The sequence below is a fragment of the Melitaea cinxia genome, chromosome 25 (genome assembly GCF_905220565.1).
Source record: "Melitaea cinxia chromosome 25, ilMelCinx1.1, whole genome shotgun sequence".
Classification (NCBI taxonomy): domain Eukaryota; kingdom Metazoa; phylum Arthropoda; class Insecta; order Lepidoptera; family Nymphalidae; genus Melitaea; species Melitaea cinxia.
Genome location: NC_059418.1, coordinates 11,569,217 through 11,592,580, shown reverse-complemented (window position 1 = coordinate 11,592,580; position 23,364 = coordinate 11,569,217). Strand labels below are relative to the sequence as shown.

At 37.9% G+C, this 23,364-nt stretch overlaps 1 protein-coding gene across 1 annotated transcript; it reads left to right on the top strand.

The window, feature by feature from the left end:
• The first annotated feature begins 14,700 nt into the window (after positions 1–14,700).
• LOC123666121 lies at positions 14,701–22,403 on the top strand. The gene is made up of 4 exons (XM_045600327.1): positions 14,701–14,814; positions 17,652–17,757; positions 18,504–18,599; positions 19,492–22,403. Exons 1-4 carry the CDS (start codon positions 14,701–14,703, stop codon positions 22,401–22,403), a joined length of 3,228 nt encoding a protein of 1,075 aa, XP_045456283.1.
• The last annotated feature ends 961 nt before the right edge of the window (positions 22,404–23,364 follow it).

Sequence of the window (23,364 nt, the reverse complement as noted above, 5' to 3'; positions counted from 1 at the left end):
TTGCCGTTACGAATCTTTATCTAATTCATTTGGTCAGTTTCTATTATCAATTTATGTCTGGTTGTTACTGATGATGGAGTTCTAAGGCGTTTTATATCACTTCAACCTATTGAAAACATAGGCCTCCCTAAGTTCGCGTCAGACATCCCGGTTCCCCGCAATCCTCATCCAGACTACCGACAATGTTAAGTATATCGTCGGTCCAACGGGCCAGAGGGCGTCCCACACTGCGTTTGTTAAGATGCAGTCTCCACTCCAGGATATATCTGCTCCAGCAGCTATCGGTCCTGCCCATGCTTATTCTGAGGGCTATGTCGGTACCTGATCAGAAAATCTCATCTCATCCTGATCAGATCCAGACCAATCATCTGCGTTACATGCCTTATGTAGTCCTAATCAGGCATGCCTGGTCCAGTCCTTTCAAGGAAGACGACAAAATTCTACTCGGGTATGTTCAATGACGAAAAAATAGTTAAGTAAATAAGTGCTAAATTTTTTTAAAATGAGATAACTCCTCGCCTTATTGCCTCCACTGGTGACAAGAGGGCTGGTGCGTTTTTTGCCCAGAGAATCGGCATAGCGATTCAACGGGGAAATGATGCATGATTCTTGGCACAATTCCACGCGGACATGATTTGTTGTGAATTGTAAATATGTAAAAAAAGGGTTAAGTAAATACGCATTATTAGATATAACTCAATAATTGTGTTTGCTCGCAAACGAAAAAAAAACCGACTTCAATTACATCGACAAGTAATACAACGTAGATCGACGAAAAAATAGTCAAGCAACTACGCGTTATCAAAGATTACTCAAAAAGTAGTTATCAGATCTCGATAAAATTTATATGTGACCACATAATAAACATCAGCTTTCGATTTAATTAAAAATTATCAAAATCGGTACACCCAGTAAAAAGTTACTGCGGATTTTCGAGAGTTTCCTCGATTTCTCTGGGATCCCATCATCAGATCCTGGTTTCTTTATCACAGTACTAAACTAGGGACATCCCTTTTCCAACAAAAAAAGAATTATCAAAATCGGTACATCCAGTAGAAAGTTATGCGGTATAATACAACGTAGGTCGACGAAAAAAGCGTCAAGTAAAAACGCATTATTAGATATAACTCGAAAAGTAGTTGTTAGATCTCAAATAAATTTAAATGGGACCAATTGGCAAACACCACCTTTCGATTAAAACAAAATTTGTCGAAATCGGTCTACCCGGTCAAAAGTTCTGATATAACATAAATAAAAAAAAAAAAAAAAAATACAGTCGAATTGAGAACCTCCTTCTTTTTTGGAAGTCGGTTAAAAAGTACTCATCATGTCTCAGTTAAATTTATATGGGACCGCGTGACACGCACCAACTTCCGATTAAAACAAAAATCGAAGTCGATCTAGTCAATCAAAAGTCCTGACGTAACTTACATTAAAAAAATTTTGGCACAATTTCAAATGGCGAACAAAGTATGGACCAGTTTTGAACATTGGATTTGGTCTTGAAGAATTTCCTCCTTTTTTGGAAGGCGATAATAAAAAAACAAATGTAAATAATAAGTCTTAAGCGTTATTCATTCCACGTGCCATCCAAGGCCACTGTAAAAGTGGGGCAATGTATTTGTTTCTCGCGAGCATTCTATTTGATCTGGTATTTGGTTTGTTTTGTATTTACGAATTAATTAAGCTCGTGCTAGATAGCTAGCATGATATGACAAACATTTGTATTGGCCATACAGATGTTTGCCGTGGTCTGGGTGGTTGTGCAGTCCTCGTGGACTCCACCGTGCCTCGGAGAACACGTTAAGCCGTCGGTCCCGGTTGTTATCATGTACACCTGATAGCGTCGTACTCATAGTAGAGAATATATCCGCCAACCCGCATTGGAGCAGCGTGGTGGATTAAGCTCTGATCCTTCACCTATATGGGGAAAGAGGCCTATGTCCAGTAGTGGGATATTACAGGCTGAAGCGTTAAGCGTTAGATAACTAGCAATACGCTTCAGCCTGTAATATTCCACTGCAGAGCATAGGTCTCTTTCCCCATATAGGAGGAAGATGAGAGCTTGATCCACTACGCTACTCCAATACGGGTTGGCGGATGTGACGACGCCTTGGAGCAACGGTCACAGCACTGGTTTGTTGTGACTGTTGAATCTTTTTTTTTTGAAGTTAAACTTCTTGAGGTGCATGAGAGGTAAAATTTTTACGGATCAAACCCGTCACGAATTTTTAAACGTCCATACCACGTTGAATGCACCGCTTCTCGTCCGAACTTGGTGACATCCTGGGAACACCGCGTGACCTTCGCTTTTTGTTTTTTTATCAATTCGTTTTTTCAATTAGTTTGCCAAAGAAGTTTCACTTCTGTCATGTGTACTTTGTACGCACGCAATTTTTTGATTTCTAATGAAACTGTGCATATACATCTGAAAATCCAGAATACCACAAGATTACTTCTCATCCTGACATCCCCATGGAATTGGAAATTACGCGGCTGTAACCGCGTGGCTTTGAAATACACAGGCCGAAGATGGGCATTAGCGTCTTCGGTGCGACAAAGCCAGTACTGCGGTCACCAACCCGCCTGCCCAGCGTGGTGACTATGGGCAAAACACATGAGTTCACGTTATTTTTGGCGTAAACTTGTGGAGGCCTATGTCCAGCAGTGGACTGTATAGGCTGTAATGATGAACCGCGAGGTGGAGCTGGTCTAGTAATAAAGTTTAGTTACATAGTTTTCTACTAAGTTAACACAGATTCATCTCAATTTGTTCGTCACGGTCCCTGGTCGTATTTAAAGAGTTTTTTCGTAAAAAAATTACTAAGCGTGACAGAAGCATTCGTCCATTGTAATAATAGTTGGCTGTCTGTCATATCAGGGACGGACTTGGGTGTCTGGGGGCTGCCTTTTATTATTGAAGTAAAACCTCTTTACGCACGCTTGAATTGGAGAGGAGGCTGGTAAATGCGTGACAAGAGCGTAACGAAAAGTGTGATCGGGTGAGGCGAACGGAGCTTGAGAGTAAGATATAAGTTAGTGGAGATAGAAAGAGAAAGAGTTACGTTTTGTATATTACTGTAGGTACAACTAAAGACATTTGACATTAGGCCACCAGACCGTAGACCACATGGTCTAAAGAATACTCGTTTTTTATATTATAATGAAGTTATAAATGTACAAGTTACCTTTACTATATAACGAGCTTCAGTTTGAAAAGTGTACCGAAAATTTTTCGCTCTGCTTTTTTTTCCTCTCGACCAACACAGATACATCGGGTTAAGTTATTTATTGTAATATTTAATACTGCCGATGATAAAATGGAAAGGCGACGTCTAGATATTAGAGATTAGAAAAAAATAAAAAATATATTAATAATAATAATATTAAATACTCTTTATTTTACACCACGAAGAAACATTACAAAAAAGTGATGCATACAAAGAAATATGTACAAAGGCGGTCTTATCGCTAAGAGCGATTTCTTCCAGACAACCTTAGACTATAGGGCCGGGCGTAGAAAAAGAGAAGCCGTAGGGAAGTATAAAAAAAGTTGATAAAGAATTGGCAAGAAGTAAATATAAATACATATACACATACATATATTCATAATACACATACATATACACTACATACAAATAAATAAACTACATAAACAAAATACTACATAATATATTATTATTAGTATTGTGATTTACTTACGGTTATTCTATAGTTAGACAACATTACGTTTGTAATGAACCCATTTTAAAAAGTAATTTTTTTTTTATTTTCATATTGCTTATTTTCCTTTTTTTAAATGAAGAATTTTTTTAAGTTCTTTAAGTGTGTGCAAAAAAATATTATCATTTCATTTATTTATTTTAATTTTTTTCAGTTGCATTGCTATGTACTAAGTATAAGAATTACTGCAAATACACACGCAATACACAAGCTAACGTTAAGACAACGGCAAACATATACATAGCCATTTTAAATGTTTCTCATTATCGAATATCAAACCCGAGACCGTCAGCGCAACAGAATAAGCTACGGACAATGACCGCGGTTTGATATAACGGAAAAAATTCCAAATCTGAAATTTGGTTATTTTTACTGCCGTCCCCGGGCCCCGGGAATGTATTCAACGCTCCAAATCCGACCCTGCATCGCACTAATTTTACAAAGAGATAGCAATTTATTATTTAAGATCGTATATGCATAATAATTGACAATTTTCTCATAAAATTGTGCTATTTCAGTAATCTTTCGATAAATTAGTGGCGTATGTTACACGTTGTGATTACACAAAATAAAAAGCTTTACCTCCACTAACAACAGATACTAGTCGATCATCATTTAACAGTAGAGCCAACACGAGGTTTCCTTATCATGGTACCCTCCCTTGGATATCCTCTTTCCAACAAAAAAAGAATCATCAAAATCGGTTCATAAACGACAAAGTTATCCGTGAAGACATATAAAATATTTGTGTTTGCAGGCAAACGAAAAAAACCGACTTCAATTATATCGACAGGTAATACAACGTAGGTAGACGAAAAATTAGTCAAGTAAATACGCATTATCAGGGATTACTCCAAAAGTTGTAATCAGATCTCGATGAAATTTAAATGTGACCACATGATTAATATCGGCTTTCGATTGAATTAAAAATTATCAAAATCGGTACATCCAGTAAAAAGTTATGTGAATTTTCGAGTTTCCCTCGATTTCTCTGGGACCCCATCATCAGATCCTGGTTTTCTTATCATGGTACCACACCAGGGATATGTCCTTTCCAACAAAAAAAGAATTATCAAAATCGGTTCATAAACGACGGAGTTATCCCCGAACATACATAAAAAAAATATACGGTCGAATTGAGTAACCTCCTCCTTTTTTGAAGTCGTCTAAAAATTATAAAAGTCAACGGAAGTCTTAACACATTTTGATTTACTGTATTTTATTTTAAATCAAAAAGTCGTAGAGAAATGGTCTTACGTAACGGAGGTGACCGTATCGTGACGCAATACTGAACAAATATTAATAATGAGTTTCTACAAACAGACACTTTCGAATTTCGAATCTGTTAATTGTTTATCTTTGACCGTTTTGAAGTTTCAAGTGATTTCCTACTATTCAAACGACACACGATGGAGCAGCGTGGTGCATTTAGCTCTGATCCTTCTCCTACACGGGGAAAGAGGCCTATGCCCAGCAGTGGGATACTACAGGCTGAAGCTGTTATTTCAACCACGCCGATCAATTCGTGTATCATCCACTCTACGCGACATTGGCGGAATCAACCGTGCTCAACTGGTAAAACTGAAAGTCATTGAGTCAATTAATCACTGAGGTAGGGCACAGCAGGAATTTCCTGCTCAAAATATGGAGCAGCCCGACTGGGGTAGTACCTCGACCTTACAGAAGATCACAGCAAAATAATACTGTTTTCAAGCAGTATTGTGTTCCTGTTGGTGAGTAAGGTGACCAGAGCTCCTGGGGGGATTGGGGATTGGGTCGGCAACGCGCTTGCGATGCTTCTGGTGTTGCAGGTGTCTATAAGCTACGGTAATCGCTTACCATCAGGTGAGCCGTACACTTGCCGACCTAGTGACATAAAAAAAAATCCAAGTTATTACAATGTATTGTATTTATCCTCGGGCCCGTTGGACCGACGATCTACGTAAGATTGCCGGTGTAGTCTGGATGAGGATTGCGGAAGACCGGGATGTCTGGCGCGAACTTGGGAGGCCATGTCCAGCAGTGGACTGCGATAGGCTGAAATGATGATTGTATTAGAGGTTACTCTTAGCGTTCGTTTAATGACCCATTAATGCGTATGACCGCGTGTGTATGTAAAATTAAAAAAACGACTCCACACTGAGGTCACACCTTTTTGTGAGGCATGCTGCGAACTTATATAAATAATGTATTAGTTAAATACCTACTATTACATCTCTCATGTTCGGTAAATAGGTTCTTATTACCTCCAAATGGGGCTTGTGGGTGACTAATTAGCGCTCTAGGGTAATAATGTAGCTAGAAAAGCCCTAGGGCGGTAAGAAATTTAAAAAAAAACACCTTTCTTTCACAAAGTTCGCGTACATCTAACCATCATACTGGCAATAGACATCATGAATTCAGCCCAATGACCAAAGAAGTCGCTTTGCTATTCAGCCTTGTCTTCGTGTGAGTATAATAGTCATCAATTTTAAATATCGAACGGCGAAATTCAATTTTGATCTTGAAAAAAAAAAAATTAAAAAGTTCTTTACTTGATTCTTTTTAATGATAAAATGTTTTATTCTTGTAATGCCGGTTTTTTTCTACTTACCTCACAATCGAGATGTAAAGCAGAATAGTTAGCTCGGGTGTAAGCATCAATTGCACCCTCGAACTATAGGCGCACGAGCGCACTTTTTAACCGACTCCCAAAAAAGGAGGAGGTTCTCAATTCGACTGTTTTTTAAACGGTTTTATTTAGCTCACCCCGTTTGTTTTATTTTTTTTTTATTATTTATTCTTGGGTCAAATTTAGTAATTCAAATTTCACCCTCTTCCTGTCAACCGATTAATCTGAAATTTTGTATACACTATGGATTTTGGTGACAATACAATTATGTTTATTCATTATCATTATAAATTCAAGATGACCGCCGCTACAAAATGGCGGATAACGTAGGTTTTATCAATCCCATCAATATGGGTATCAAATGAAAGGGCTCAACAAGCAGAATACAATATACTATAAAAAATTGAAATACAAGATGGCGGCCGCTACAAAATGGCGGATAACGTAGGTTTTATCGATCCCATCAATATGGGTATCAAATGAAAGTGCTCAACCAGTATAATCAATGTACTATATAAAATTAAAATCCAAGATAGCGGCCTCTACAAAATGGCGGATAACTTAGGTTTTATCAATCCCATCAATATGGGTATCAAATGAAAGGTCTTAACAAGTAGAATACAATTTACTATGCAAAATTGAAATCTAAGCTGGCCGCCGCTACCAAATGTCTGATAACAATTTTTTATCAATCCCACCAATATGGGTATCAAATAAAAGGGCTTGACAAGAAGAATACAGTGCACTATACAACCTCAATATTTAAGATGGGCCTTGCAATAATGAAGCACTAAATGAATTAAACAGAATGCGAAATAAAAACTAAAAACTAGAAAATAAAAATAGGTAAAAAAACTTTTTAAGTTAAACGGTTTTATGTTAAACATACATTGCAATGTTTAAGATAAATCTACTAAAAACCAAAAAATAATAAAATAGATACAGTCGTGGGAATTATAAACATATGCATAGACTAGACTAAAATAAAACCGTGGGGCACGTCAATTGTCTACAAATTATCGACTTAATGTGCGATAGAAGAATCGTTTAATTCGTCGTTAAAATAGGCAGTTGGCCCGCAGACGGTGAGGAAATTACTTACTATTTTCTTGCTCATGGAAATTCCAATAGTTATACACTCCATGTAAATAAAAGAGATGTTTCAACTAGTTTATCGTTGGACATTCACACTGCTGGCTGGCGAGGAATCGTTTCACTGCTCGTAGTTTGTCTTTAATCGACAAAACATATGATAAAAGTACTACTCGCTCACCACTATGAAACCCTAAAACTCGCTTATAATCGAGCTTGCTAGCTTGTTTCCACATTCTAGCCCTACTTATCACACGTCCATCGTTGTCGGTTGAACAACTGCCTAATTATAGTGTAACATTACAAAACAAACATTTTAATCAACGATTGTAGACAATTGACGTGCCCCACGGTTTTATTTTAGTCTAGTCTATGCATATGTTTATAATTCCCACGACTGTATCTATTTTATTATTTTTTGGTTTTTAGTAGATTTATCTTAAACATTGCAATGTATGTTTAACATAAAACCGTTTAACTTAAAAAGTTTTTTTACCTATTTTTATTTTTAATGTATGTTACATCAGAACTTTTGACCGGGTGGACCGATTTCGACAATTTTTTTTAATCGAAAGGTGGTATGTGTCAATTGGTATAACTTTCTACTGGATGTACCGATTTTGAGAATTCTTTTTTTGTTGGAAAGGGGATATCCCTAGTTTGGTACCATGATAAGGAAACCAGGACCTGATGATGGGATCCCAGAGAAATCGAGGGAAACTCTCGAAAGTCTGCAATAGCTTTTTACTGGGTGTACCGATTTTGATAATTTTTGATTTAATCGAAAGCTGATGTTTATCATGTGGTCACATATAAATTTTATCGAGATCTGATAACTACTTTTTGAGTAATATTTGATAACGCGTAGTTACTTGACTATTTTTTCGTCGATCTACGTTGTATAACTCGTCGATGAAATTGAAGTCGGTTTTTTTTCGTTTGTGAGCAAACACAATTTTTTTTTTTTTTACGTTTGCATCCTCTTGGTATTTAGTCCTTGTTGTAAATTATGTACTATGTGTTTTCTTTTTATATAATTTTAAGCTGATTATGATGATTTATTTATTATTATTATTATACTATGAGTAATGATCGCTATCAAGTGTACATGATAACACCGGGATCAACGCTTAACTTGCTATCCGAGGCACGGTGGGGAAACACACAAGGACTGCACAAACACCCAGACCACGGCAAACTTATGTACATTACACAACATTTTTTTGTTTGTTATCGGAGGGGAACTCATTATGGGTGATATCCAGGACGCCCGGGTAGGCAGTCCTAGACTGTATGTCGGCTTCAGCACTTGGGGATGCAATACCGACCAAAACCCCTGCGGGAGCCTTCAGCCGCTTTAATTGAAGGGTCCCGGATCTGCAGGCAACAGGATCCCTCAACCAATACACAACATTGAGATAACAGTCTCAATATAATTTTGAAAACAGGAAACATAATCAGACTTACATGGTTACTTAACCTCAAACAACGCAAAACTCTGTAAGAACTTTCGTCGCCAAATGCTTTCACTCATGGAATGCCGTCGAGCGCGACACCGCTCAGGTTCATCGCATTTTCATATTCATTAGGGTCGACAGGTCTAACGACTTAGTTCAATATGCTTTTAACCGACTTCAAATAAAGGAGGTTCTCAATTTGATTGTGCTTTTAAGTGAAAACTTTTTCAACCGCGTTGGGCACTTTTTGGTAGGAAAACTCATATGTGTTCGTTCAAATAAAGGGGGTTCTCAATTTGACTGTATTTTAAGTGAAAACTTTTTCAATAGCGTTGGGCACTTTTTGGTTGGGGAAAATGTTATGGGTTCGCGTCATAATGACATCACGCGCATCGGCCGTGTGCTTTAGGCGTTGGATGGTTTTTGGATGGATGAAAACTCGTGCATTCGCGTCACCGACATGCAAATTTTAATACTAAAAGTTCCAAGTTCTAATTTTTTTTGGGAAGCTCTATAACTGGCAATTTTTTTAAATGTATGTTACCTCAGAACTTTAAACTAGATGCTCTGTTTCTGATTATTCTTTTTTTAATCAAAAGCTGATGCTTGCCATGTAGTCCCATTTAAATTTGACTATTTTTTTGACTACCCACGGGTATTACTTGTCGATATACTTGAAGTCGATTTTTTTTTTCGTTTGTGAGCACACACAAAATACAATTATTGAACTTTCACGGTCAATAAGATTGTGATTATATACATATATGTATGAAATTGAGGACGGGGGGAGGGGGGGGGGGCGCAGCGGGAAATATCTAGTTCGAAATTGTGAGTAGGCCGACTTTGATAATAACCCAACCTTACAGGTTGCAGTTAAATAATACTTACAAGTTGTATTGTGTTCTTTTGGTCAATAAATTAGCCAGAGCTATATGGTAGAGAGTTAAAAAGTGCTAGAGAAAAAAGTATACGGGTTCGCCTTGTGGTAAAAGGTTACCGTAGCTTAAACATGACATCAACACCAGAAGCATAAGAAGAGCGTTGTCGACCCGACCCTGTTCAGCTAAATAATACTGCTTCCAAGCAGTGTTGTGTTCCTGTGAATAAGGTGACCAAAGTTTCTAGGGGCGATTGGGGGTAGAATGGGCAACTTGCGATGCTTCTAGTATTGCAGGCGTCTATAGGCTACGGCGATCGCTTACCATCAGGTGAGCCGTACGCTTGTTAGCCGACCCAGTTGTATAAAAAAAATGTGCTGGTGAAGAGTTATCACACATAATAATCAATACGGAAGTCTCAACAGATGTATAGAAGTCGTCGCAAAATTATGAACATCTATGAAACAGGTTTGACGATACTTTCACCGTCCAATCATTTAACAAATTTCACTTGATACGCGTAACAGCTTTTAAATATTGTTTAAAAAAACTCGTCTAAGACTAGCTTAGACCCGCTACTTCGCTTGTAAATGAAAATGTTAGCTGTTGTGCTAATATAAATGTATGTCATGCGTGGGGATTGAACCTGCAACCGCCAGCGCAACAGCCACAAACCAGTGCTGTGACCATTGCGTGTCGTCCTCAACCCTACAAAAGATCATAGCTCATAGCAAATAATCACACTCAACGGCCGCCAGTAGGATTTTCTCCTGTGTTGTGGATCCGGAAACACAATTCACAAGCACAAATGCCCAGACCACGACAAACATCTATATGGCCAATACAAATATCTGTCGTGAGCGGGGATCGATTTCGCGACCGCCAGCACAACAGTCAGTACTGTGACCGCTGCGCCAACGCGTCGTCGAACGCAGTGTTGTGACCAAAACTCCTGGGGTGGGTTGGGCAACGTGCTTACGGTGCTTCTGGTGTGGCTGGTGTCTATGAGCTACGGTAATCGCTAACCACCAGCTGAGTCGTACGCTTGTTGGTCGCTCTGTAAATATAATTATATCTGAGGTAGGGCACAGCAGGAATTTCCTGCTCAAAATCTAGAGTAGCCCGACTGGGGTAGTACCTCGACCTTACAGAAAATCACAGCTAAATAATACTGTTTTAAAGCAGTATTGTGTTCCTGTTAGTGAGTAAGGTGACCAGAGCTCCTGGGGGGATTGAGGATTGGGTCGGCAACGCGCTTGCGATGCTTCTGGTGTTGCGGACGTCTGTAAGCTACGGTAATCTCTGACCATCAGGTGAGCCGTACGCTTGTTTGCCGATCTAGTGATATAAAAAAAATATATTTAAAAAAAATTTAGTCCCAAGTCCAAAAGTCTCTGTAAGTACGTATAATATCAGATATAGTCGATTTTACCGGTATCAGAGAACTTATTTTTTAAATCGATTTTAATGTGCCAAATATAGTAATTATTATGTTTTTATTTATTGTTTTTTTTAATGTTTTTTTTTTTCCTTTTTTTCAGATACCGAGGTGGAGAATGGTAAAGATACTTTCTTTTTAATGGTAAAGATTCTCTTGGCTAATCACATCATCATCATCACATCAGCCTTTCGCAGTCCACTACTGGACATAGGCCTCCACAAATTCGCGCCAAAAATGGCGTGAACTCACGTGTGTTGCCCATAGTCACCACGCTGGACAGGCGGGTTGGTGACCGCAGGGCTGGCTTTGTCGCACCGAAGACGCTGCTGCCCGTCTTCGGCCTGTGTATTTCGAAGCCAGCAGTTGGATGGCTATCTCGCCATCGGTCGGCTTTTTAAGTTCCAAGATGGTAGTGAAACTGTTATCCCTTAGTCGCCTCTTACGACACTCACGGGAAGGGAGGGGTGGTATTCTTTAAGTAAAACTTCTGCACAATTGGCCTTTTTTTTACGTGGAAAAAACCATCATAAATACCGTCCGGCGTGGGGGCGCCAGAGGGTTATGTCATACTCCTACTGACTAAAAAACCACCGTGTGAGCAGTCATCCGCCTGGGTGGGGCGAGATGGGGTCGCGCTAGCATTCGCCACCTCGCCCAGGCGGTAGGCCCGGACGAAATCTCCGGGCCCCGGCACAATGGTGGGGGTGGCCTCGCTCAGAACAAGCTGCACAATAGGCCTGCACTGTGTCTTAGATTGACAAAATGTAAAATGTGTACTCGGACCTCTCTCTCCGGATCGCCTCGCCGGATCACACTTTTCTTAACGCTCTCGTCACTCGTTCACCAGCTTACTCCCCAAGTCAAGCGTGCTTAAAGGAGTTTTACTTCAAAAATGTGTATTATATAGAAAGTCATACATACCTTTGCCTGTATAATTGTATGTTTTTTAAAGTTCCGGCGGGAAAAGCCACGTTTAAATTACTTTGACGTCTGTAAAGGCAAAACGTTAACTTCCGTTACAGTTAAGTGTTTGTTCATTTCCGGTTTAAGAGTTATTTATTTTCTTTAATAGGTATAGGGATACAAACGAAACACATATAAATAAAACACACACATATTACATACCATTTATAAATAATTGTGTTTGCTCGGAAACGAAAAAAAAAACCGACTTCAATTACAATACAACGTAGGTAGACGAAAAAATAGTATGTATAAAGTCAATACGCGTTATCAAAGATTACTCGATTACTTAGATTGCCAGCAAACAATTTTATTTTAAAAATTTATTTATGTATTTTATAACTCAGCAATCTGATCAATAACTTTTTTGTTAATTTCCATGCGGATGAAGTCGCGGGCATAGCTAGTTATTTTATAAATGACAAAGATCTATGGGTTATCTAAGGCATTACATTAGCTATCTGCCAGTGAAAGTCCCGTCAAAATCGGTCAAGCCGTTTCAGAGAACAGCCGGAAAAAACAAACAGTCAAACAGACAGACAGACAAAAATTGTACAAAATGTTATTTTCATATATGTACCGTGTATACATCCATATGCGTTTAGTAAAAAGCCTTTATTTTAATATCACAAACAGACAATCCAATTTTATTTATTTATATAGAAGTAATGATCTTGTCAGTCTAGCGGACATAAGTATGGCATTCATCTCACTCGTTCCCACAACTATTAAGATCAAAGCCTTATTACCCAGTTGCACCCATTGTTAGTTCGTATACGTATCATTTTCATTGTTATCATTATACGGAAGAAATATTGAATTGAATTACAATTACTTACTTCTGATTTTTTTTTCATTCAACTATGAACCACCATAGTTTACCATAATGTTTGCAAATGATACAAAGACAAGTAATACAACGCAGGTTGACGAAGATATAGTCAAGTAACTACGAATTATTAGAGGCTAGCGACTCGCCGGCTTCGCACGGGTGCAATTAAATATGGTGGGTATGGGGATGGTATTACTACATAGTATAAAACAAAGTCGCTTTCTCTGTCTCTATGTATGCTTAAATCTTTAAAACTACGCAACGGATTTTGATGTGGTTTTCTTTAATAGATAGAGTGATTGAAGAGGAAGGTTTATATGTATAATACATGCATAATATAGTAGAGGAATACTGGTAGTTTTTGCAACCATGCGAAGCCGGGGCTGGTCGCTAGTATAATATATGCGCAAAAAAATGTGTCTATCTACGACATTACATTAGAAACTTCTTAAATGATCAGTGTTACTATATTATGCATGTACTATGCATATAAACCTTCCTCTGAAATCACTATACTTACTAAAGGAAACCGCATCAAAATCCGTTGCGTAGTTTTAAAGATCTAAGCATACAGACAGCGGGAAGCGACATTGTTCTATACTATGTAGTGATAACTCAAAAAGTTATTGTAAAATCTCGATCAAATTCAAATGGACCACATGACAAGCATCAGCCTTCAATTAAAAAAAAAAATCGTAGAAATCAGTCCATCCAGTAAGAAGTTATGAGGTAACACACATAAAAAGTACAGTCAAACGTCGATTACATCTAATATATAAAATTCTCGTGTTTGTAGTTAAACTCCTCCGAAACGGCTTGACCGATTCTCATGAAATTTTGTTTGCATATTGGGTAGGTCTGAGAATCGAACAACATCTATTTATCGACCCCCTAAATGTTAAGGGTATTTCCACTCCTAAATTTCTTTTTTAATTTTTAGATAAATTATTTATTTTTTATTTTATTATGTTTTGGCGTTGAAAAATACATACAACCCTAAATTTTCACTCTTCTACCACCAACCTTTATTTTTAAATAGCGTTTAGCGGCAAGACAACGTTTGCCGAGTAAGCTAGTAGTTACTATAATAATCGACAGGTACATGGAGTAGTCACATAGATGAGGCGGAAGCCCTTACTATTTTTAACCAACTTATAAAGAAGAAGGAGGTTTTCAATTCGAATATTTTTTAATGAAACAACTTTTTTCGGATTATATCGCGGTTTATTATTTACTTTTGATTCCCGACGTTTCGGATACTTTACAGCAACCATGGTTACGGGGGGACTTGTATGCTTGGTTTGGTTGCCATGGTTGCTGTAAAGTATCCGAAACGTCGGGAATCAAAAGTAAATAATAAACCGCGATAAAATTCGAAAAAAGTTGTTTCATTAAATGAGTAAAATTCGCGTAAACATTAGAAAACAATATCGAATGTTTTTTTAATGTATTTTATATTTCGATAATTCTTTTTTTAAACGAACGGTGGTGTTTGACATATGTTGTCACACATGTTAATTTTAATCGAAATATGACAGGAACTTATCGAGTTATATCTAATAATGCGTATTTTCTTGACCGGTTTATCGTCTACTTACGTTGTATCACTCGATGTAATTGAAGTCGATTTTTTTTTTGTTTGCGAGCAAACCCAATTATTACGCCACAATTAAATCTTGTTAAAAATCACATGGGAAGTTAAAATGAGCGACACAGAGGTCAATAAGAGAAAAAAGCACTTTCACCGCTCACACGCTCTTGGTGAACTAGTTTATAGTGATGGGAATAGTTTTATCGATACATCCGAGTTTTTAGAGGTAAAACCTAGATAGGATTTTTTTATGCAACTAGGTCGGCAAACAGGCGTACGGCTCACCTGATGGTAAGCGATTACCGTAGCTTATCATCATTACAGCCTATACAGTCCACTGCTGGACATAGGCCACCACAAGTTTACGCCAAAAATAACGTGAACTCATGTGTTTTGCCCATAGTCACCACGCTGGGCAGGCGGGTTGGTGACCGCAGTACTGGCTTTGTCGCACCGAAGACGCTGCTGCCCGTTTTCGGCCTGTGTATTTCAAAGCCAGCAGTTAGATGGTTATCCCGCCATCGGTTGGCTTTTTAAGTTTCACGGTGGTAGCGGAACTGTGTTATCCCTTAGTCGCCTCTTACGACACCCACGGGAAGAGAGGAGGTGGCTATATTCTTTAGTACCGTAGCCACACAGTACCGTAGCTTATAGACGTCTGTAACACCAGAAGCATCAAAGCGCGTTGCGGGTCCTCCAACCATGTCCAGAAGGTCACCGACATCACTGAACACAAAGCTTGAGCAGTTTTATTTAGCTGTGATCTTCTGTAAGGTCGAGGAACTTACCGAGACTTTGAGCGGGAAAATTCTTGTTGTGCCCTCAGTTGCTGTGCTTCAGCTAAATCAACTGTCGCTTGGACCGTCATTCCACTATGATAAATCTGTACACTAATACGTGAGCAAAAAACTTTGTACTCCTTTTACGATAATGGTGCGGACGGAGGAGTACGAAATTTCGCATACTTATAGTTTATATAGCGAAGGAGTTCAGAATGATAACATTTTTTAAATTATGCATTAAACATACATTAAATTAAAAAAAACACTACACACACTACCATGTATTTGACACACATACGTATTACTCTTTTGTATATTATTACAGATAAAACACAGTTCATATATTATTTTTCAAAAGAGTAACTGCGGAGTTTTTTGCCGATTCTTCTCTGCAGAATCTACATTCCGAATCGATGGTAGCTTTACTTCTAAAAATATAATAATTTATTTTTAAACCTTTAATTTGTAAAATGACGATTCGAATGTACTTTTTAAGACTATTTTAAATAAAGTTGTTTTTGATTTAGCTTCAGTACATAGTAAGTATAAAACAAAGTAGCTTCCAGTCTGTATGCTTAGATCTTTAAAACTACGCAACAGATTTTGATGCGGTTTTCTTAAATAGAGTGATTTCATAGGAAGGCTTATAGGTATAAATACACATAATATAGTAGAGGAAAACTGATAGTTTTAAAGGTATCTAATATTAATTTTATAAATTATATTTAGTATAGCATTTCGCATGTGCGAAGCCGGGGTGGGTCGCTAGTATTAGATAAATTGAAAATCTATTTGTTTCTATAGTAATTGAGGGTAGTCTTACTAATTAGTAAGGTACGTTAGAAGTTACAATCTCGTTTTAAACTCAGTGAAAGATGAAAAGTAGAAATGCTAATCGGATTTCCAATAATGTTCACGATTCATAAAATGAATAATATTAAATGAATAATAATAATATTTGAACTAGTGATCGGCCACCGGTCGAAATTCGATCAGAATTAAAAATTTAAATGATTAAAAACCAAAAAATAATGAATATTAATATTACTTTTTTTAATTATTTCAATTTGACTACAGACTTTGACAATCAACAAAAGAGTATTTATGCGTGTGTCAAATACACGGTAGTGTGTGTAATGTTTTTTTTTTATTGATTTCATGTATTTTTAACCGACTTTCAAAAAAGGAGGAGGTTCTCAATTCGACTGTTTTTTTTTTACTACTTTTCGAGTTATATCTATAATGCGTTTTTACTTGACGCTTTTTTCGTCGACCTACGTTGTATTATACCGCATAACTTTCTACTGGATGTACCGATTTTGATAATTTTTTTTTTTGTGCGAAAGGAGTTATCCTTAGTTTAGTACTATGATAAGGAAACCAGGATCTGATGATGGAATCCCAGAGAAATCGGGGGAAACTCTTGAAAATCCACAATAACTTTTTACTGGGTGTACCGATTTTAATAAGTTTTAATTTAATCGAAAGCTGATGTTTGTCATGTGGTTACGTATAAATTTTCTCTGATCTGATCTGATAATTACTTTTTGAGTAATCTTTGATAACGCGTAGTTGCTTGACTATTTTTTCGTCGATCTACGTTGTATTACTCGTCGATGTAATTGAAGTCGGTTTTTTTTTTTCGTTTGCGAGCAAACACAATTATCGACTTATTATAAATAATTTATATATTGGGTGCGAAATTTCATACTCCTCCGTCCGCACAATTTTCGTTAAAGGGGTACAAAGTTTTTGCTTCACGTATTAATATATAGATAAATGATGAAATATGGAAATCTTTTGAAGTTTTTCGTATGTGTATGTATGTGTGTATACTTTATATTTATACTGGCTATATTGACTTTTCATTATTCATATAAATAGAAAGCTGCGTGAAGCTGGCAGTACAGAAATGGGAAAAGCGAATTTTGCATAAAGATGTGCAGCTAAATAATACTGCTTTCAAGCAGTAGTGAGTAAGGTGACCAGAGCTCCTGGGGTGGATTGAGTGTTGCAGACATCCTGCAATACCAGAGGCATCGCAAGCGCGTTGCCGACTGTACTATATATATACATTTTTTTGAAGTTATACTTGTTTTTGGCGCGTTAGGGAAACATGATAAGTATGTCACAAAAAACCGACACCCTGAAGTTAGCTAGTCAATGAAGCATAACTTCTTACATGTGTACATAAGTACACATACACACACACACATACACACACTTTTCTCGTTTATGAATTTCTTACTCTAAAAATAAAATTTAAATATTTCGTTTCCAGTGGTCTGTGATCCTGCTGATCGCAGTGGTCACAGCGGACGACAGTCCTCCTGGACTGGTCACGAAGGAGTCGGAACAGGATTTAGTTGCTGAGGCGTCACAGTCTGGTAATATTTTTTATTTATTTATACAATTAGGTCATCAAACAAGAGTAAGTGCCGCTGTAAGCGATAACCATAGCTTATAGACAGTGACACCAGTACCCAAATAGGGGCTCTCTACCTTACTCACAGGCACACAACTTATGCTTCTTGAAAGCAGTGTTATTTATTTCGTTGTTTATTTAACACAAAAAAGATAAACACTGACAATAGACATTTATAATCATAAACAAAAGCTAAGCGTTATCTTAATTATAGGTGTTAGACAATACATTAAAAAAGTAATTCCAAAATATTTCAATAAAGTCCCGATCAACAAAATACATTAAAAAAGTAATTCCAAAATATTTCAATAAAGTCCCGATCAACAAAATACATTAAAAAAGTAATTCCAAAATATTTCAATAAAGTCCCGATCAATTGACTATTCAATTGAAATGATATAATAATTTATAATATGATTTGATTACAAAATTAAATTAACATTAATAAATAAATCGCTGTTATTTTAAAACAAAATAGTATAAACTAAAATTGATAATTGAAAATATATTTACATAAAAATAAAAAAAAATAATAATATCATAAATCTGACCACGTCTGATGAGAATGGGAGGGTTGTTAAAAATCGTGAAATTCGTTGATGTAAGTTATGGATGGTCTCTAATACATTACTGTGTAGTACTGATTCAATAGTTCTTATATAGCCTACTAGTATAATATAAATGTCCAACTTTGATTCTATTTCCCAGGTGCCCAAGCACAAAAGCGAGATGCAGGTCTTTCAAACTCCTATGGCGAACCCTTACCCCCTGACGCGTATGGACCACCACTGAACATACCCAGTGGTAAGAATTTTTTTAATATCAATATGGTGACATACAAGCCCGCTGAATGGTTACTAGGTCGGCAAAGAAGCGTACAGCTCACCTGATGATAAGCTGATTAGCCCCGATTGCTCCGAACCTCCCAAGTTCTCTATCTTACTCATCACAGGAACACAATATTGAAAGCAGTTGTTTTGATCTGTTCGAGGTACCTCGCCACACGGGCTGCCCCAGATTTTAAACAGAATATATCTTGTTGTACCCTACCTAAGTAAAATGTGTGTCAATGATGGTAAGTAGTTACATAACTCGCATTGGAGTAGCGTGGTAGATTAGAAAGAAACAAAAGAAAGAAAAATATTTTATTGTTCATAATAATCTAAAAAATATATATCAAAACAATACAAATACGGTTTCACAGATATTAGGAACAATACAGGCAGCCAGCATTTGCCACACCATTGCAACAATGGTGAGACGCTGATTTTCAGTGACTCCTTATGTCACACGCTTGGAGCGACATCACTGACAGCACCGAACCAGAACCCACACTCACACAAATACTCACATAAACTACCCAATACCCTGCACATATCAGAAAAACATAAACATCCCCAACTGCCACACACCACCTACACCCACAAAAAGATTAAGCTCTAATCTTTCTCCTACATGGGAAAAGACGCCTATACCCAGCAGTGTAATATTACAGGCTGAAGCGTAAGTTACCTTAACCATACCTCCATCACCAGGATCATGCACACGATGTCAAAATAGCAAATCTGCAAGAGTTCTGGCTACCTTTCTACCCAAAAATAGATGATTCAGAAGTGCTTAAAAAGCCACCTGAATAGAGTACTTCTGATTGCAGTAGACTAGAAATAATATCATAGTTATTTATTTTTAATTCCAGATCCACCCCACCCCGCGCCAGTCTATGGAGTTCCAGATACATCAATATTCGCCGAACCACCACCGGGAGCTTATGGTCCGCCTTCCCCAGTGGTATTCCCCAACCAGAACTACGATGGACCCCCACCCCCAGTCGGCAAACCCAAGCCAATCTACGGCCCACCAAAATTCCATATACCGAGCAAACCAAAACAGACGTACGGGCCACCTAAACCTATTTATGGACCACCAAAGAAAACGTATGGGCCACCAAAGCAAAGTTTGCCAAAACCGACTTATGGGGTGCCTTTCAAGCCACCAAAGTTATCTTTCCCAAAACCAGTCTATGGAGTACCGAAACCAATATATGGACCACCTAAACCAGTGTATGGGCCACCAAAATTCACTTATGGACCTCCATCACCAAGTGTACAAAACCTACCTTTCCCTGACTTACCAGTTTCTTTTCCACAGAATCTAGGAACAGTCACGGCCAGTATTGGAAGCATTGGAACGGGAGTTGGAAGCATAAGCACTATTGGAACCAATTTCGGAAACTTAGAAACCAGTGTTGGAACAAGCATTGGAACAAATCAGGATTTTGGTCAAAATCTCCCGGCTCCGATATATGGAACTCCAATATCCAGTTTGCCAGTAAACTTGAAGCCTAACTTCCCAATACCATCAGACACTTATGGGCCTCCAGGCCACCCTCTTGGTCCAGTTGGCCCGAACGATCAATTAGTAGTCCATGACTTTGGAAGTATTGGACACTATGGTCCTCCACAGCCAGACCCGAACCCTAGACCTCCCCACCCAGGCATCCCTGCACCCCCAACACCTCCCCATGTACTTTACGACGGTTGGAAACCAATTCCAGGAATTTCGAAGCCATTCACGAACGTAGGAAACATCCACACAATACAATCTGTCCAAAACATTGGCCATAATGTTGGTCATATCGAAACATTGGATCAATATGGACCACCACCACCTTTAGTACAAGAAGTGACCAAGGATGCTCACTTCTCTGGAGCACAAATATCATCCGGTTATTCCACAGTACACCAAGATGCATTAGCCAATATTGACTTGAACGCGATCGTCGGCGGAGATTCCAATCACATCGATCAATCTAAGACTGTGTTTGAAGCTCACTACACAGAAAATAACGTTCCCCATTCTGAAGTAACATTTATACAGAACGTACCGGAAAAAGTCCATGATACGTATGGCGCTCCACCTCTAGATTCCCTTTCCAACGGTCTCTATCCCCCCTCCCATAGACAACAGGGAGCTAAAGGACTGATACCACCTTCAGGCATCTATGGGGTACCACCAGGTAGCCAATATGGTGCCCCACCGAAACCTCTACCACCTAACCTACCTCTCCCATACGGGTCAGTTTCAGGAGGAGGTCACGCCATACACGGCTACACACCACGACAGCCCATAAAGTTCAGAGATTCAGTTCCAGAGGGTTTATTACAGCAAATAGGACAAACTACCCATCATAAGGATATACATGGTGTTGACCACTTGAAACAAGGGCCAGCGTATTTACCACCACCGATCAGAGACGTTAAAGACATCAATCATAATACCGGAAACCATGGATTCAGTGATGTATCGATATCCATCGAGCCATCGAACTTGTACACCTTGCCACATGCGGGACAACCCATAAATTTCCAGTCCCAACCGAATAGCTTATACGGATCTCCAATAGATTCCTACTCCGCACCACTTTTAACTGTTGGAGATCACACAGCCTCCGGATCCAACAGTAACGCTGTTACCGCTACAGTCGACGGAACTATCCTAGCTAACTTATCTAACTTAGAAGCGGCCGCTATTTTGAAACACTGTCCATACCATGAGGCTATACTGAGGGCGGCGAAATACGGAGAAAAGATACCTTCAGAATTGGCATCAAGTTATGTGGCCAGTTTGAGTTCTTTAGGATCGACTCTACAGAAACATCAGCAAACTCTAATGTCGCCGCAGAACAGTTTTAATACTCCCGTTGAAGGAAGTGAATCTGTATCTTACAACACCAAAGATTTGGCAACAGCATCCCACACATTGGTCCACACAATCATACCGAACCAAATCGAAAATGAAAAGTCGACCAAATCGAGCGTACAGAAGGGAAAATCTATAAAAGATTCCAAAGATACATACAAAACAAACTCCCTACAACTTGTCTCCGACCAAATATACCACACATCTGAGAAAATAAAGAATTTGAGCGAAGAAACGAAGCAGCTACAGCAGAAGATCGCGTCTTCAGGCCAGCAGTTGAACTTAGTAAATGGACAAATCGGTCAATCCGACATAGGAAAGAACAATCAAGCCATCTACTCCGTTCAAATTCAGTCCTCAAACGGCAAAAGTTCCCCGACCATACCTCATGAGCAATTACTATCGGAAGGTCTCCTCCAAAGCATCTTACAAGCAATAGAAGAGCCACCCAAAGACCAGAAGCAAACCTACCAAGTACAGAACTTCGATAACTTCCAAAAAGGAAAGGAAACTCAAAATTCCTACCAAGCGAATGTGAATTACGATAGTTTTGAGCAAGGCTTAGAGCTACCAGTTGGTTATGAACCGATAGACAGGACGAAAAAAGACCAGGAGACCGAAAGCTCAAACGTCCATGAAAATAAAAACTTCAAAGATTTCCACGACTGCGATCAAAGACCAGACAACTCTGTCACACATACGATAGTCGTCCCTCCTCCAAATATAGAAAAGATACAAGCTTTAAAAGACGTCGATAATGATGTTGCGATATACTTCGGCGAGGACGCGAAAAACGTTGACAAAAATCAAGAACCTGTCACAGAAATTTCCGTCGCGACGAGTATTAGTGAAAATGTCGAAAAAAATTCAAAAACTCCAGAATTCGGCGAAAAAATTAAAAAAACGTGAAATATTTCGAATAATATTAATTCTAGTCTTTAATGAACCAGTGAGCTAATACAATAAATTTATTATAACAAAATAATTAATAGTAAAAGACTGAATTTAAATTGCTCAATAATATATCCGCAAACCTGCAGTGGAGCAGCGTGGTGAATTAAGCTCCGATCCTTCTCCTACAAGGGGAAAGAAGTCTATGCCCAGTCGTAGAATGTTACAGGCTGTATCATAAAATCAAAAAATAATATGACAGAATTTGGCAAGCTTAAATTGATCTATGCACTTATTTTCAAAAAAGTACGTACCTAAATAATTATGCCAATGTCACGAAGAATTCAGAATACAGAAAGATTGATCGGTGCGGTTGAGATTACAATCTCAATACAATTTGGAAGACAATAAATATAATAGGCATATTGAACAGAACGTAGAACAATACATACTTATTGACAACTCTTGCAATTAATTAAAAACGAATTGATTGATAAGTTTAATTGTAGAAATTGAAGAAATGTAGATATATTGTCAAAAAGATGTCATAATCTGTCAAATTATGGTTTACACAATGTGGCGAACTGACACACGATTTTTCCTTAAAAATTTATTGAATATTAAGAAAAAAAAATATTTCTTCTTCTGATCTTAGGATTCGTATTTGGATGTATTGTGGATGGTAATAAGTACAAAAAACTAAACATAACAAAACTAAACATAATAATAAGTACAAAAAAAACCTCACACAAAATACTTATTTTTTAAAATAAGTCTTAGGACGAAAAATATTAACAATAAACGTTTTCATATACAATTCTACGTACCTATATAAATAAATCTACGAATTGTATAATTTTTTTTAATATAAAAGCTCACTGGGGCCATTTCAAAACAAACATTATATAGGAACTTATTTAAACTAATATTAAATTATTACTATACAGCGCCATCTATCGATTTAAAACTTGTCCAAGTT

Coding starts and splice junctions, on each gene's coding strand:
- LOC123666121 (XM_045600327.1), top strand. CDS start 14,701: ATGAGCGACACAGAGGTCAATAAGAGAAAAAAGCACTTTCACCGCTCA. Junction 17,758..18,503: donor TGCTGAGGCGTCACAGTCTG/GTAATATTTTTT, acceptor TCTATTTCCCAG/GTGCCCAAGCACAAAAGCGA. Junction 18,600..19,491: donor ACCACTGAACATACCCAGTG/GTAAGAATTTTT, acceptor TTTTAATTCCAG/ATCCACCCCACCCCGCGCCA.